Source organism: Dendroctonus ponderosae, unplaced genomic scaffold, assembly GCF_020466585.1.
Source record: "Dendroctonus ponderosae isolate FM_Combo_2020 unplaced genomic scaffold, Dpon_F_20191213v2 Dpon_F_20191213_136, whole genome shotgun sequence".
Classification (NCBI taxonomy): domain Eukaryota; kingdom Metazoa; phylum Arthropoda; class Insecta; order Coleoptera; family Curculionidae; genus Dendroctonus; species Dendroctonus ponderosae.
Window position 1 is genome coordinate 1 of NW_026017488.1, and position 13,253 is coordinate 13,253.

At 34.8% G+C, this 13,253-nt stretch overlaps 3 protein-coding genes and 1 long non-coding RNA gene across 8 annotated transcripts; 2 read left to right on the forward strand and 2 right to left on the reverse strand.

Annotated features, from left to right (window-relative positions):
- Positions 1-661: 661 nt before the first annotated feature.
- On the forward strand, positions 662-2,323 carry LOC109536140 (endoglucanase). Its single transcript, XM_019902233.2, has 6 exons — positions 662-746; positions 1,173-1,310; positions 1,546-1,681; positions 1,734-1,921; positions 1,975-2,116; positions 2,180-2,323. Exons 1-6 carry the CDS (start codon positions 704-706, stop codon positions 2,277-2,279), a joined length of 747 nt encoding a protein of 248 aa, XP_019757792.1. The 5' UTR covers positions 662-703; the 3' UTR covers positions 2,280-2,323.
- LOC125503208 lies at positions 1,573-3,058 on the reverse strand. The gene is made up of 2 exons (XR_007280713.1): positions 2,654-3,058; positions 1,573-2,586 (listed from the first exon to the last, which is right to left on the reverse strand). It is a non-coding gene; the product is annotated as an uncharacterized LOC125503208 (long non-coding RNA).
- A 1,118-nt stretch (positions 3,059-4,176) lies between these two features.
- Positions 4,177-9,161, reverse strand: LOC125503207 (protein FAM98A-like). Its single transcript, XM_048663232.1, has 9 exons — positions 8,955-9,161; positions 7,077-7,282; positions 6,860-7,014; positions 6,514-6,804; positions 6,256-6,456; positions 6,042-6,201; positions 5,893-5,952; positions 5,621-5,832; positions 4,177-5,564 (listed from the first exon to the last, which is right to left on the reverse strand). Exons 1-9 carry the CDS (start codon positions 8,993-8,995, stop codon positions 5,430-5,432), a joined length of 1,461 nt encoding a protein of 486 aa, XP_048519189.1. The 5' UTR covers positions 8,996-9,161; the 3' UTR covers positions 4,177-5,429.
- Positions 9,162-9,441: 280 nt separating this feature from the next.
- Positions 9,442-13,243, forward strand: LOC109536171 (N-alpha-acetyltransferase 10). Of its 5 annotated transcripts, none has more exons than XM_019902266.2 (4): positions 9,442-9,544; positions 10,528-10,682; positions 11,974-12,140; positions 12,804-13,243. In XM_019902266.2, the coding sequence occupies exons 3-4, from the start codon at positions 11,993-11,995 to the stop codon at positions 13,154-13,156; spliced, it is 501 nt and encodes a 166-aa protein (XP_019757825.1). In that variant the 5' UTR covers positions 9,442-9,544; positions 10,528-10,682; positions 11,974-11,992; the 3' UTR covers positions 13,157-13,243. The 5 variants fall into 5 exon arrangements, with proteins under 5 accessions (XP_019757825.1, XP_019757828.1, XP_019757827.1 ...); XM_019902269.2 differs by having other exon boundaries at positions 10,528-10,673; XM_019902268.2 differs by lacking the exon at positions 9,442-9,544 and adding an exon at positions 9,578-9,594.
- Positions 13,244-13,253: the final 10 nt, after the last annotated feature.

Consider the following 13,253-nt stretch of genomic DNA (forward strand, 5'->3'; position numbering starts at 1 on the left):
TCATTCTTTCACATTTGCAATTACACTGCATGTTCTCATACTATTAAGTCACTCTAAATTATTTTTTATGTAAACCCTAAAATTGCGTGAAGTTATTCGTGTACTACCAAAAAAAAAATAGTTTTAGTTAGGAAAACATGTTATTAGAAAACCGAACTAAAATCAAAGGATTTTCAAAAATGCAAATATAAAGCTTTTGGTTTAGGTAGTTTTTTTTATCAGTTAAGATTCCGTTCATTGATTATAAAATTATTATGCAATGATAAATATATTAATGTGCTAACATTTATTTGATTGCCGCCTAAATATGTCGGTATGTTCCTGATAAGCAACTTCAGATCGCATTAGTAAACTTTCATGTCGACATAATATGAATATTTTACAAGCGTTTGTAAATAAGCTAGCCTAAGCCGAAAAGCCGTGTTCCACATATTTTCAAAAATATTTATATTAGGTAATCCCAAAACAAAGAAAATGTGAAAAAATACGATTCTAAATATGGATAAAACAAGATTGGATTATCTTAAGTGGTTGGCCAGAAGGAACGAAAATCGTGCGTTTAACTAAACCAAAACAACTTCAAAATTTCAAGTTGTTTATATAATTAATTACACGGACACAGGTACTTGAAGCGACGTTCAAAAATATATATAAGTAGATCAATTCGATTAGCACTTAGTACCAATAATTTAATAAGTGAAACATGAAGTACGGAGTCGCTCTTTTGTCGGTTGCAATCAGCCTTTGTAAGTATTGCACTTTTTTTTATCTAGAATCTGAAAAATTAAATATCCACCAAAATTTCTTTTGTCAGTTTCTATAACTTTATTTAATGTTTAAAATTCAACAACCAAGCAATACTTTAGCAAAATATGGTTACAGGATACCCGTATATTAGATATTAGAGATCTAATAAGCCCTGCGGCATAATTTCGTGGGGAAACCAGTAAATATTTTTTAAACAATTTTCTTTTCTGGCGCTTTAAGCGGGCAACATTTTCAAGCTGGCTTATGCATCCTATACAACCTTATTGCACCCTACCTTCGGTTTCCTTTAGGATTTAAAAGTGCCGTATGTTCTTCTAAAAACATATTTTTCTTGAGCAACCCCTTTATATATGAATAAGTTGAAATATGGAAAAAATACCTAGTTAACGGCTATTTGTGTGTAGGCGCTGCAGGAATTGTGGAACGTCAGCCCGAAATCCAGTTTGTGGAAAATGGTTTCAGTGGAGAGTGCACAACATCCAGATACTGGGACTGTTGTAAACCCACTTGTTCATGGGTAGGAAACACCGATACGAGCATTGGTATGTAGATACTTTAACTTGCGTTTACGCAAAAGCAAGCGACTCTAAAAAAATTATCGAATATAATTGCGTCTTTTACTATTCTCGCTTAATTCAATTATAAACAAAACTCTTCAGAAGTAGTTCAAGTTAACAATGAGTCATTAAACCGGCTGATAATACTTCAGGTGAATTACTCGCCTGGAATAAAAAGGCAAATGCTCGAAAAAACTGAGAAGGTCGAACGTATTTTTAGGCCCAGTAAAGTCTTGCGCCATCGATGGCTCCAGCGACATTGATGGAAACGTCCAATCTGGATGCGAAGACAATGGAAACGCATACATGTGCAGCGCTCAACAGGGTGTCATCGTCAACAGCACTTTGGCCTACGGGTAAGTGTTACATCCCCTATTTAAGCACTCGAACAAAGTATCGCCTCTTCAGATTCGCAGCTGTTGCCTTTATCAGCCCACCAGAGAACATGTGTTGTACCTGTATGTTAGTTGAATTCAATGGAGGCGGCTGGGGAGACTGTGGTGAGGGCAAGACCATGATTGTCCAAATTACCAACACTGGAGGTACCAGCAGTGCCAACAGTACCGAGAACAACATTGAAATTGCCATTCCCGGAGGTGAGTTGAAAGGAAATGCGCTTTAGCATGAAAACATGTTGAGTTTCCTCTAGGTGGAGTTGGGTACTACACTCAAGGATGTAAGAAGCAATGGAACGCACCTGACCAGGGTTGGGGTGACCAGTACGGTGGAGTAGAAACTGAAGCTGCTTGCGACGACCTGCCCGCAGTATTGCAGCCTGGGTGCAAATTCAGGTGAGTTGATGCAAATGGAAGGTTGGAACCTATTTCGGGTAATTGTTACTTTTCTTTCTTCAGGTGGACGTTCTTGAACGGTTGCTCCAACCCCAACGCCAAGTTCACCCAAGTTGTTTGTCCACAAGAAATTGTCGACATCTCTGGATGTAAGATGGACTAGAAAGTGTTTCATATTTGGTTAGCAATTAAAGTTTTTTTAATCGAGCTGGTTTTTTCTGACTTTTTACAGAGCATTAATCAATATTATAATAGCCATGCAGGTTGGAGAGAAAATCCATATTATTTGTACCTGTACAAACATATGTTTCGGGTTGCCCGAGTTTGCTTTTGCAACCGATTTCCACAATCTTCAGTTGATGGCAATGTCTTATCACTAAAGAAGTTTTGCAATGCAAAAAAACATGATAATCGCTTGGCGCCAGGTCCGGACTATGTGGTGGGTGTATCAAAACTTTCCATCCCAACTCCTAAAATACAACACGTCTCCTGTGGGTCAATTCTGACCGTTTCTGGTCAACCTTCCAGCAAACACACCTCGGTCCCTGAGATGTCCCACGGACGGCATTACAGGACATCTACGCGGAACGTCCATGGGACACACTTTTGGGACTGTTCGGGTCATGTATGGGATGATCCCGTAAAGGTCATTTGGGACATCACTGGGATTATAGACGGGTTGTTTCGAGGACATCTGTGAAACGTTCTTAGGTTAATAGTCAACCGTCAAATTATTGCTAGATTTTCTTTCTTAGAAATTTCATAAGGCATTGGAAGCCAAATATGGGACCAAGAAAATAGGCGATTGGTAAAAAGGAAAACTAAAAGAAAACAGTCCCTTCTGTAATCGATTTTTTCAATCTTTAAAAAACGGTGCATTTCTGTGATCGATTTTTACAATTTTTCCTTGATTCCAATGCCTTATAGCTAAATAAGTTTTGCAATGCAAGAAAAAACTGGAAATCGCTTGGCGCCAGGTCTGGAGCATATGGAAGATGTATCAAAACTTTCCAACCGAGCCTCTAAAATACAACTCGCCTGTTAGTATAATCAAAATTCAGTTGGATTTTTTAGTTTAATTTATAAAATTGGAAAACCGACAAATGGAAACTAAATACTTGATCATTTGATGACGAAAACTGCTGATAAACTAATATTGTTAGGAACACCAGATCGAAGTTTTCCACGGAATTTTCACAGTCGAATGTTTGTGAACGACATTGGAAGCACCAGACATAAAAACAAATAAATTATTAATACGTTTAAGTATAAATCAGCATTGCGCGAAAAATATTTCTTTTAAAATCAAATTAATCAAGTACACAGATTGATGAGTCTCAACGGAAAACCTACTTTGAACAATTTTGTCCAAATTTAATGGGAAGCCAAAACAAAGGGATGAAGAAGATGGAAAAAATGACGACCTTCCCGAGAGACCAAACGGAATAACGATAGAACATAATGGATCGAAAAAAAAAGGAATGTAACAGGAAACATAACAGCTACTAAAATACGGAGAACAATTAACGACAAAATTAATAAAGCTTTTTACCAGAAAATATTCATCCAAAAATTAACGTGAAAAATGCATCACCGTCACCATATAAAAAAAGGTGCAAGAAATCTCCAGAAAATTATAAAGCTCGAACTGTTTTTAGTGAACTCGACGTTTAAAACTGTTGTCAAAATGTTTTGTTTCAATGGAATCGGCGAAACCAAAATTGCGCCTAATTAGCCGTTATGGTATCGGGATCATAAACACATCCACCATTTCAGCCCTGAAATTTTGGCATTACTAAAAAATAAAGCTGTAAACTGTGACGAATTTTCCTTTTGGTCACTTCCATTTCTAACACCTTTTAACTCATAACCAAATGGACCAAACAAAAAACGACGAAAACATTTTTGTATAGCAACATTTCGCGTTACTAATATTTTTCTAACCAGAATAATTCTGAAATTGTTTGATGGCCAATTTAGGAAAAACCATTTATATTACAGCCATCCACCGTAAAAAAAATGGGATTTAATCCCCACTGTTGTGTAATAAAACACGAACCAAATCAAAAGTTTGCAATATATTCACCAAGTATAATAGTTAATTTACTCATGTCTAATTACGCGGCGATAGTTAATTCAGCGTTCTATTTTAAATATCGAGTAATTTCCTTAAACAAAACACTTACCAAGAAAACCTAACAATACCAATCCAGAGACAGTTACGGTAACATATTCAAATGTATATGCACGTATTTACACAAAACTGACTTTTATGGACCTTAATAATTGATAAAGACGAACGAACCAATTTACTACGCATTACAAAAGTTAGGCAAGACTGAGAAATAGATAAAAATAGAGCATCGAAACCAAGTCCATGAAGAATCTGAGAGAAAATCAGATAGAGCTTCGCTAATGTTATACATTGTTTTAAGGAAATTTAAAAAGGCAGAGCCGAATTAATTCAATTGCAACTTTTGCATAAATAGAAATAAATAAATGCTTAAAATGAAACTGACTTTGGTAGGAAACATTTGAAATATTGAAGTTCATTTAAATGTGCAACGAATTCAACAAAATGTTTCAAGGAATGACAAATGCATAACTTTAGTTGGATATGTTAGATGCCACAATAAAAAGCAATATAATTAAACAAACGGAGTAGCTTAATACAATGCTGCAATTTCAAACTTAACAATCTAGAGTGTTTCTAAACATGGTCTAAGTGCAAAATGGGGAATTTTTAAAGCCTTCTATTAAAAACTCAAATATCCTATAAACAAGCATGTGAAGATTTAGTTAATGGTGGGTGATTAAAAAAAAATAACTTTCAGCTTCTCAATTTCTTTAAATATCAACCACAAGTTTCGATTGTGTAAAATCTTATTTCTTGAAGAATTTCTAAAATGTTCTCTCCATTCATGAGCCGACTTTTATTAAACGCATCGTAAAAAATCCAAATCCAAAGTGGAACTGTATAAAGAAACTTATTGGCCATTGGTGAAAAAAAACATGTAAAAAGTGGGGATATGGTTCTAATAATCACAATTTTTTTACATATTTACCAAATAACTTTAGCGAAGGAAAGCTGTTTCTGTATTACACTGTAATCCCGTAACTAAAGTAATTTATTTAAACTGCAATTAATAGAAAATCAATTTAAAAGTCCACACTTTCACATGAACGCCATATTTAGAAACACTGTAAAAGGAAATTGCAGCCCTATAAAATCCAGATCGACCGATCAGCAACAATTTACAATTCAATAAAGCCTTTTTTATTAGTCCTAAACAACCCAAACCAAACGAATTATTTATCTGTATGAGCTTCCGCTGCCTCTATGATAAGTGGATCGACCTCTTGAGTAGCCACCACGACCACCCCTTTGGTACTGCTGATTATGTTGGTTGTCTTGCACATATTGGTCAGCATAAGTCGTTTTGATAGCCTATAGTATGCATAAGATTTTAGATTAACGTAATAATCTAATAATTCTGTTCTTACTTGAAAGTTATCGTAAGTCTTTGGCCTTTTACTCTGTTGGAAATCCTGGCCCGCATAGCCGCCGCTATCACGACGATTATAGCTGTAATTATCGTGACCACCTCGGCTAGCGAAGTTATCATAACTAGTGTGACCACCGCGATTGTCATAATAGTTGTGACCTCCTCTGGTGCTTATTGGATTGTGCCCCCTACTTTCAAAAGAGCTGTTTCCTAATCGATAAGTTCAAGAATTTATCAAACTCATTTATTTCAAAAATAACAAACAATTACCTCCATAACGTCGTTGACTGTCAAAATCTCCTCTAGCTGAATAACCACCTCGACCTCGACCTGTAGAAGAATTGTTGAATCGGGTCATTTTGTTCATGGAGCCAGAAATAGCCATTTCAGTCTTGTAGCTTCACTTCTAGCGATCTTACCTTCACCTCTATACCCACTATTTCCGCGCGGTGGACCGCCCCGTCCACTACCTCCGCCTCTGGTGGGCGCCCCACCCACTGTAGAACGATTTTGCTGCCACGAAGGCATTTCTGGTGGCGGGGGGGCTTGTTCCCAGCTGCGGCCTCCCCTATCGGGTACCTTCAAAAATAGTTTCGCAATAACATTAAAAAACATAAATTGTCGCAAAAATACCTGTCCAATAATAACTTTATTCAACGGAGTCTTTGTGTTCTTCCGAACGGAGGCATTACTGGTTTTTTCAATTACAGCAATATCAGTTCTAGCGGCAATCAAGTCAGATATGTCTACGCCAGGTTGGGTATGCAGCAATTTCCTATTATCATGATATATTTTTTCAAATACTGCTTCTTTGCCTTGCGTTCTATTCGACCACTGAAACACAGTTCACATTTCGGTATTCAAGCGGCTCAAATGAGAAGAAAATTATACCTGAAAAGACTGAATGGTGACATCGAGCCTGGTCAGCATCATCTCCCTTCTAATTTTGTATTCATTATTTAAATCGCTTTGAACACCTTTCAAAATTCCCCATTGCTCATCAGATAGGAAACCATTGAAAATGCCTTTCCCTATCAGATCAGCACCAGCTTTCTTCAAAGCCAAGGGAATCGTGGTTACAAGCTTATCAAATAACTGTTTTACAGTAATATTCGGTGGTGGTTTAGGAAAACGTAAAGTCTGTAGTATTAGGCGCATATCAGCCCCTTCTGGTGTTTCTTGCTAAAACAAAACATGATATTAAAAAATTAAGAGTTAACTTTTTTTACAAATTTACCAGTTTCAGTTCTATTTTTTTATCAGGCTTTCGATCTTGCAGCATCCTGGCCCCCATTAACTCAGTAACCAAATAATCTACCAAAAGAACCTTTTCTGCATAGTTTTGAAGTCTCTCCGACACTAAGCCATGTGTTAAACATTTATAAGGACAATCTAAAACCAATTAAACGTAAATAAATAGGCTTCGAACGATCACCATCACGCAAAAAACATACTTAATTCCTTTAAAAATGATGTAACCTCCATCACAAAAGCCACCGAATCTTCAGGCGATGTTATCTCATTCACTTCTTCATCAATACTAAGCAGAATTCGAATTTCATTTGAGAGAAATTGAACTAGTTTGGTATACGATTTATCTTTTGGTCCAATTTCACATGCATCATGAAGATCAGAATATTTACAAAGAGGACCAGAATACCTAAAATCAATTAAGTATTAGTAATTAGGCGATTGAGCAGAATGCCTTGAAGGGTTTTCCGGATTAAGACATCCAATCAGCTAAATTGAATATTTATATTCAACTGACTTTTGGTTAAGCATAATTCTATGTTTAGTTAGCTTGATTTTTGCTTAAGCTTAATTTTATGTTTAGTTAACTTGATTCAATTTTTGGGCATAGAAAAAATCTTGCTGGATGGCGTCTTGTGCATACATTTTTCAGTAAAATGCTGATATAAAGATCCGCAGGAGATTTAACATAAAAACGTAATTTTTGCTGAAATTTCTTCAGAAAATATCAGGTTTGTCATCAATTTTTTTGAATTATTTAAAAACCTTGGCAGGGTATTTTAAATGTAATTTCCATTATCCTTTATTAAAAAAGTTCTAAATTTTACTGTTGAGAGATTCGGAGTTTCTAGTAAAGCCTAATTAGCAAACAATGCAATTTTAGCTGCTCTATCGGAAAAAATCGAATTCTTTTCGATTTGGAATTGGTCTGGTCTTTACGATTTCCGATATATCAATGAAAATTGTTAAAAATTCATCATATGTTGACTTTTGCAGCTTAGACATTTCGTTTTATTTCGAATGGTTTCTAAAAGCTCTCAAAATTCGCAATCGAAATGGATCTTAGAACGAGCAGATTTGGATCATTTCCGAAATATGTTTAAACTTTATATTTTGTCTTTAGAGCTTAAACATTTTTGCGACTAATAAGCGAACACTGACTCGCGAAAAACACACTTTCGAGATGAGCTGGCAAAGGTCCATATTACTAGTTCCATATGTCCAACTGTTTTGTCCAACTGTTTCTGCGATACACTTTTTTTAAATAGAGGTAATTCATTAGAATAAAACCTGACATAATGTGTGCTTATAAATCTTCGAATGCTAGAGTCCTAATGAAACTTAAGATTGGTCATTTAGACTTTTGAACAGTTTTTGGTCGCCTAAGGTCCATTTCGATTTTATACTACAACATAGCTAACAATAATCTTTCTAAATGGTCCATTGAAAGAAAAAATGCGAATTTTCAGCTGTCTAGAAAAACAGAATCAAAACAAATTGAACAATGTTCCTAAACTAAAACTCCTAATACGACTTGAATTTCCGAAAACGTGTGTCCATGAGCGACTTTTCGGCTCAATATCTTGAAAGCTGCCGTCAAGCAGTAAAAAAACGTTTCTATGCCAAATATATTAATTATAATAATTAGCAAAATCTATCCATATTCGGTTGCAGTTATTAGGCCTTCACAGGTAAACTTTTATTAACGTTATCATCAATTATTGTCCCCAAAAAACATCAGTTATTAATGCTGAGAAAGTAAAACTGACTAATTTCTGTAGTGTCTAGTGCACGTACGAGCAGATGCCTGTTTCAACATTATAACGTGATCATTTTAGAGTGATTTTTTCAATAAGACCTAGATATATATATGGATTATTCCAAGGAAGAACACATGCAGACTAAAAACCAGACATGCAATTAATAAATTTAAATATTGAAATAGATGAAAGCCTAGAGTACCTTGGGGGTTACACAAGGCATATCCTCACACACAAATATCACAAAATTATACAAGTAAAATTAGTATAAACCGAATATAACATCAAATAATAATTTTTTTTGTGGCCTGTTTCACTCACCCAATGTCTTCCAAGCCTTTTAAAATCTTGTCTTCTAACATGCTGATGGTTCCAAAACTTTGAGATGTGGAGTAAACAGAATAAACTAGAGGCTAGTTTGTATAAAGAAATATATTTGTGGAAGATGTGTTAAAAATGACTTATTTACTATTTTAGCCGCATTGACATTAATAAACAGAAGCCATTTGACTTTTCATGTCATTAACCTCATTCCTAAAGTTACAAAGTGAAAAAACGAGAATGCTATATTAGGAAATGACCAAGCCGGCAGCTGTGTAATTAAAAACCTTGATTACAAAAGACATTTTTATTTTAGTTTGTTTAAAATTTCATAATTCAAAAATTGGTGCAGAAAATGACCCCATACAATTTCGACTGGATTTGTAATTATAAAATATTATATTAAATCAAAATGCCTTGGAGCTGCGGCGATGCCGGATTGTCCAGTTAAATTTTTGAGATATTTCCTACGTCCTGGTAACAATCAGCTGGTTTGTTTGGTTGCATATATGAAAATTTTTAATTTTGACTTACAGATTCTAGTAAACTCGAAAATTCAGTGTTTTCCACTTTTTTCGAAGTTAATTTCGGTAAGTACCCATTATACCGTGTTGTTCGCTTAATTCTAACATCATTATAGGTGAGAGTTTTTGTAAAGAAATTGTTTATCGAAGAAAATCTCTTTATCATTCAACATGGCGCTATTGGATACATGTGAATTGCCACATAACATTTTTGCTTTTTTCTATTTAGTTTTGTAGGGTAGGAATAGATATGAACGATTTTTTTCTTGTAATTTTATCATTACTTTTGGCGGTGCTTGTTGTGGTACTCTTTGTGGCTTTTGGTAAGCGATATTTTCATATGTTCTAGGTTAAAACATTCAGAACTCCTTTGTTCTCTTTGCAGTAACTTTTGCATTAAATCTGCAATTTTTATATTGATTTTGTTAATTGTTTCTGTTTAATTCATACTCAGTTCACGATAAATCAAACGTTTTCTTGGTTCTTGGTTCATATGTTTGAAGTTATTGTAAAAACCATTTGTATTTTTTTGTAAATAGGTGGGTGTAACACTTTAAACGTGGTAGCGCCTCTATCTTTTGGAAATTTGCCAGTTAATTAAGCAGCAAACGTTACTACCCAATGAAATACCAAATAAATTTACTCAATAGAACCAAATTCTACTGTACTGTTATCCGCAAGGCAGCAAAATACTGTATACTATATGTACATTATATAATACGTATTACGTACAATATTTACCAAAGTTGGTCCAAATAAAATACTTGTTGAATTCTGAACATTTGATCTAACTGAAGCAGGGACGAACGAAATAAAAAAGTAGAAAATCCTTAAATATCATTAAAAGGTAAAAAATATCTTATATGGTTCTCAAGAGACAAAAGTTCGATATCATATGCCCAAAATTGTATCGTTATTTCAACATTGAGATTTTGTTAGTATGTTGAACTCGAATTTTCCTCCTCGCCCTAAGATATCAATAAACCCTCAGTTCATTTACTGTTTTATTTGGAGTATGTTTTTCTTACTACATTTTCCTTTGCTTCCAGGCTGGTATTTATTGTGGGTTCTGGTCTTGAGCAGGTTTAAATTTGTCAGAGACTTACTGAACAGTGCTAAGGACAGTAAAGATTCACCACCGCCGAGGCAATCTAAAACCAAGAAGACTAGAAAAGACTGATTTTAATTAATTAAGGTATATTAGGTAAGCGTGTTCATCTATGATGTAAATACTGGGAGGTATTTTAAAACTTGCGATAATAGTTGCATTTCCTTTTATGTCAACCGGTTTCTCCAATTTATTAATAGATTCATGTTATTTTTAAACATTAGCATTTTTGTTAATTAGTTCAAACTTCAGGGTTTCACCATTTATTCTTAAACGCGACCAATGTGTTTTCCGCATGTTTATTTCTAGTAATTCTCAGATAACTATAACCTTTGTCCCTAGTTCATAGAAGACAGTTAGAGCTCAAAATACGGAAAATTTTCCCCCAATCGCTTTAATCCCTGATGTTTGCCGACGTAGAAAAGTGGACATACAAATGGGGGTTTCCGTCCAAAAGCACTATGCTTAAAAAATCCCAACTTTCAATCTAGAGCAAGCACACCCTTGAAACTTTCACAGTCCATATAAGACCGTCACAGCTCAAAATACTGAAAATTTTGCCTCAATTGACTTAGGTCCATATGTATAAACGATGCTCAAGCCTGAGCCGAGCCTCAAGTACCAGACTTGGCGTTGACTGCGTTTTATAAACCTTTATCATGCTCAAGCCAGTGCTCAAGCTTAATAGAGCGTAATAGAGGAGAAAATTGAGAGCACGTGTTAGTTAGTAAAATATATAAGCGGACAATCCTGGACTACCAATATCACAATATCACCCATTACTCAATTGCTGGTATGTTTAAGATTATATGCAACAAGTAGTTTTCCATTCTATAAATTCTATAGCAAGTAGCAAATTTTCTATGATTTCATGTCTACTTTCTTACATAAAGTGTATATTATATTGTAGCTTGTGTCCGGTGATCTTCGTGATATAAGTCAGTTTTTCAGCGCTCCAAAATACATAATAACGTTGACGCCATCTTAGCTTCGCAAAGTTCGCCAACAGCCCCAATATAAAATTACTAAATAAATACGAAAGTCTCTAAAAACTTATACTCGACCGATATTTCGACGAGAATTCACGAAGTACTGTTTATAAATCGATCTCTTGGTCGAGCACGAGTTCGTACTTGGCGAAGCATGAGCTGATTATTGGCTGCAGTATCGTTTATAAATACATGCCTTAATCCCTGATTTTTGCCGACGTGGCAAACTTGGAATAAAAATGGAGGTTTTCGCCCAAAAGCACTCTTTGCTTGAAAAATCCAACTTTCAATCGAGAGCAAGCAGACAATTGAAAGTTTCTCAGTCCATTGAACACAGTTGCCGCTCAACACACTGAAAATATTGCCCAAATTGCCTTAACCTCTGATTTTTTCCACAGCAATAAGGATCTACTTACAATGAATATAAGGTGCGCTAAACCAGAAGATTTAATGAATATGCAGCACTGCAATTTATTGTGTTTGCCTGAAAACTATCAAATGAAGTACTACTTTTACCATGGATTAAGCTGGCCTCAACTCAGCTATGTTGCTGAGGATGAAAATGGTAAGCAGATTTAAGCACGTAAGCAAATAATATATTTTCCACGCTTTGGTGATTAAAGATCATTCTGCTGCATATATTGATTCATCAGAGAAACTTCAAAGCAAGCAAGTCATAGTTTATTTCGGTTTGTTTGATCGTTTTCCAAAGACTTTTCAGTTTGAATAATATTCATTTATCAGTCTCCTGATTTCTTTAGGCATTGTCATATAGAGCTATTATTTTAAAATTACTGTTTTCGTATTTTTATTTTTACTTGCTCGATTTCATTTGCAGCCTCTTCATAATGTGTACTTTTTTTAATTAAAACCGACCTAAACGAAATTAATCGCTTATTCTTTTTCATCAGTTTATTGAAATATTGAGGTATTATAGAGCGATAAAAGTACGCAAAATAACATTGTTTTAAAATTTCTTGAGAACATGGTCTACTTACCTTTAGTAACGTAGAAGGAAAGTCATGTGACGTTGTGTAAGCTATCAAGTTTTGTGGTAAGAGCGAATGACAGACCAATAAGATTAAGTTCTTTTGGGAATTGAATTGTAAAAAATAACATTTCCAGTGTTTTATTAAAGTATGTTTCCCCTTTTTCATTTAATAATTATAGCTAATGTGTTTTTTAATCTATAAAAAAACTTCAAATAAATATTATTATTATTATCAAGGGAAGATTGTCGGTTACGTGCTGGCAAAAATGGAAGAAGACCAGGAAGATTTGAAACATGGGCACATTACATCTTTAGCAGTGAAGAGATCGCATAGACGTTTGGGTTTAGCACAAAAGCTAATGGATCAAGCCTCAGAAGCGATGGTTGAATGTTTCGACGCCAAATACGTATCGTTACACGTGAGAAAAAGTAACAGGGCTGCCTTGAATCTCTACAAAAACTCCCTGAAGTTTGAAACTGTTGAGATTGAACCAAAATATTATGCAGACGGTGAGGATGCGTATTCGATGAGGCGAAACCTGTCACACTTTTCAAGAAAAAAGGACGATCAACAGAAAGCAGAGGAATAATGGGATAATTAAATTTTAAACAATTAATGCTCCGATCAATTACTAACTGATTGATTATTATGGAAATAAATATTGGCTTTCGATCCATTTGCGTTAT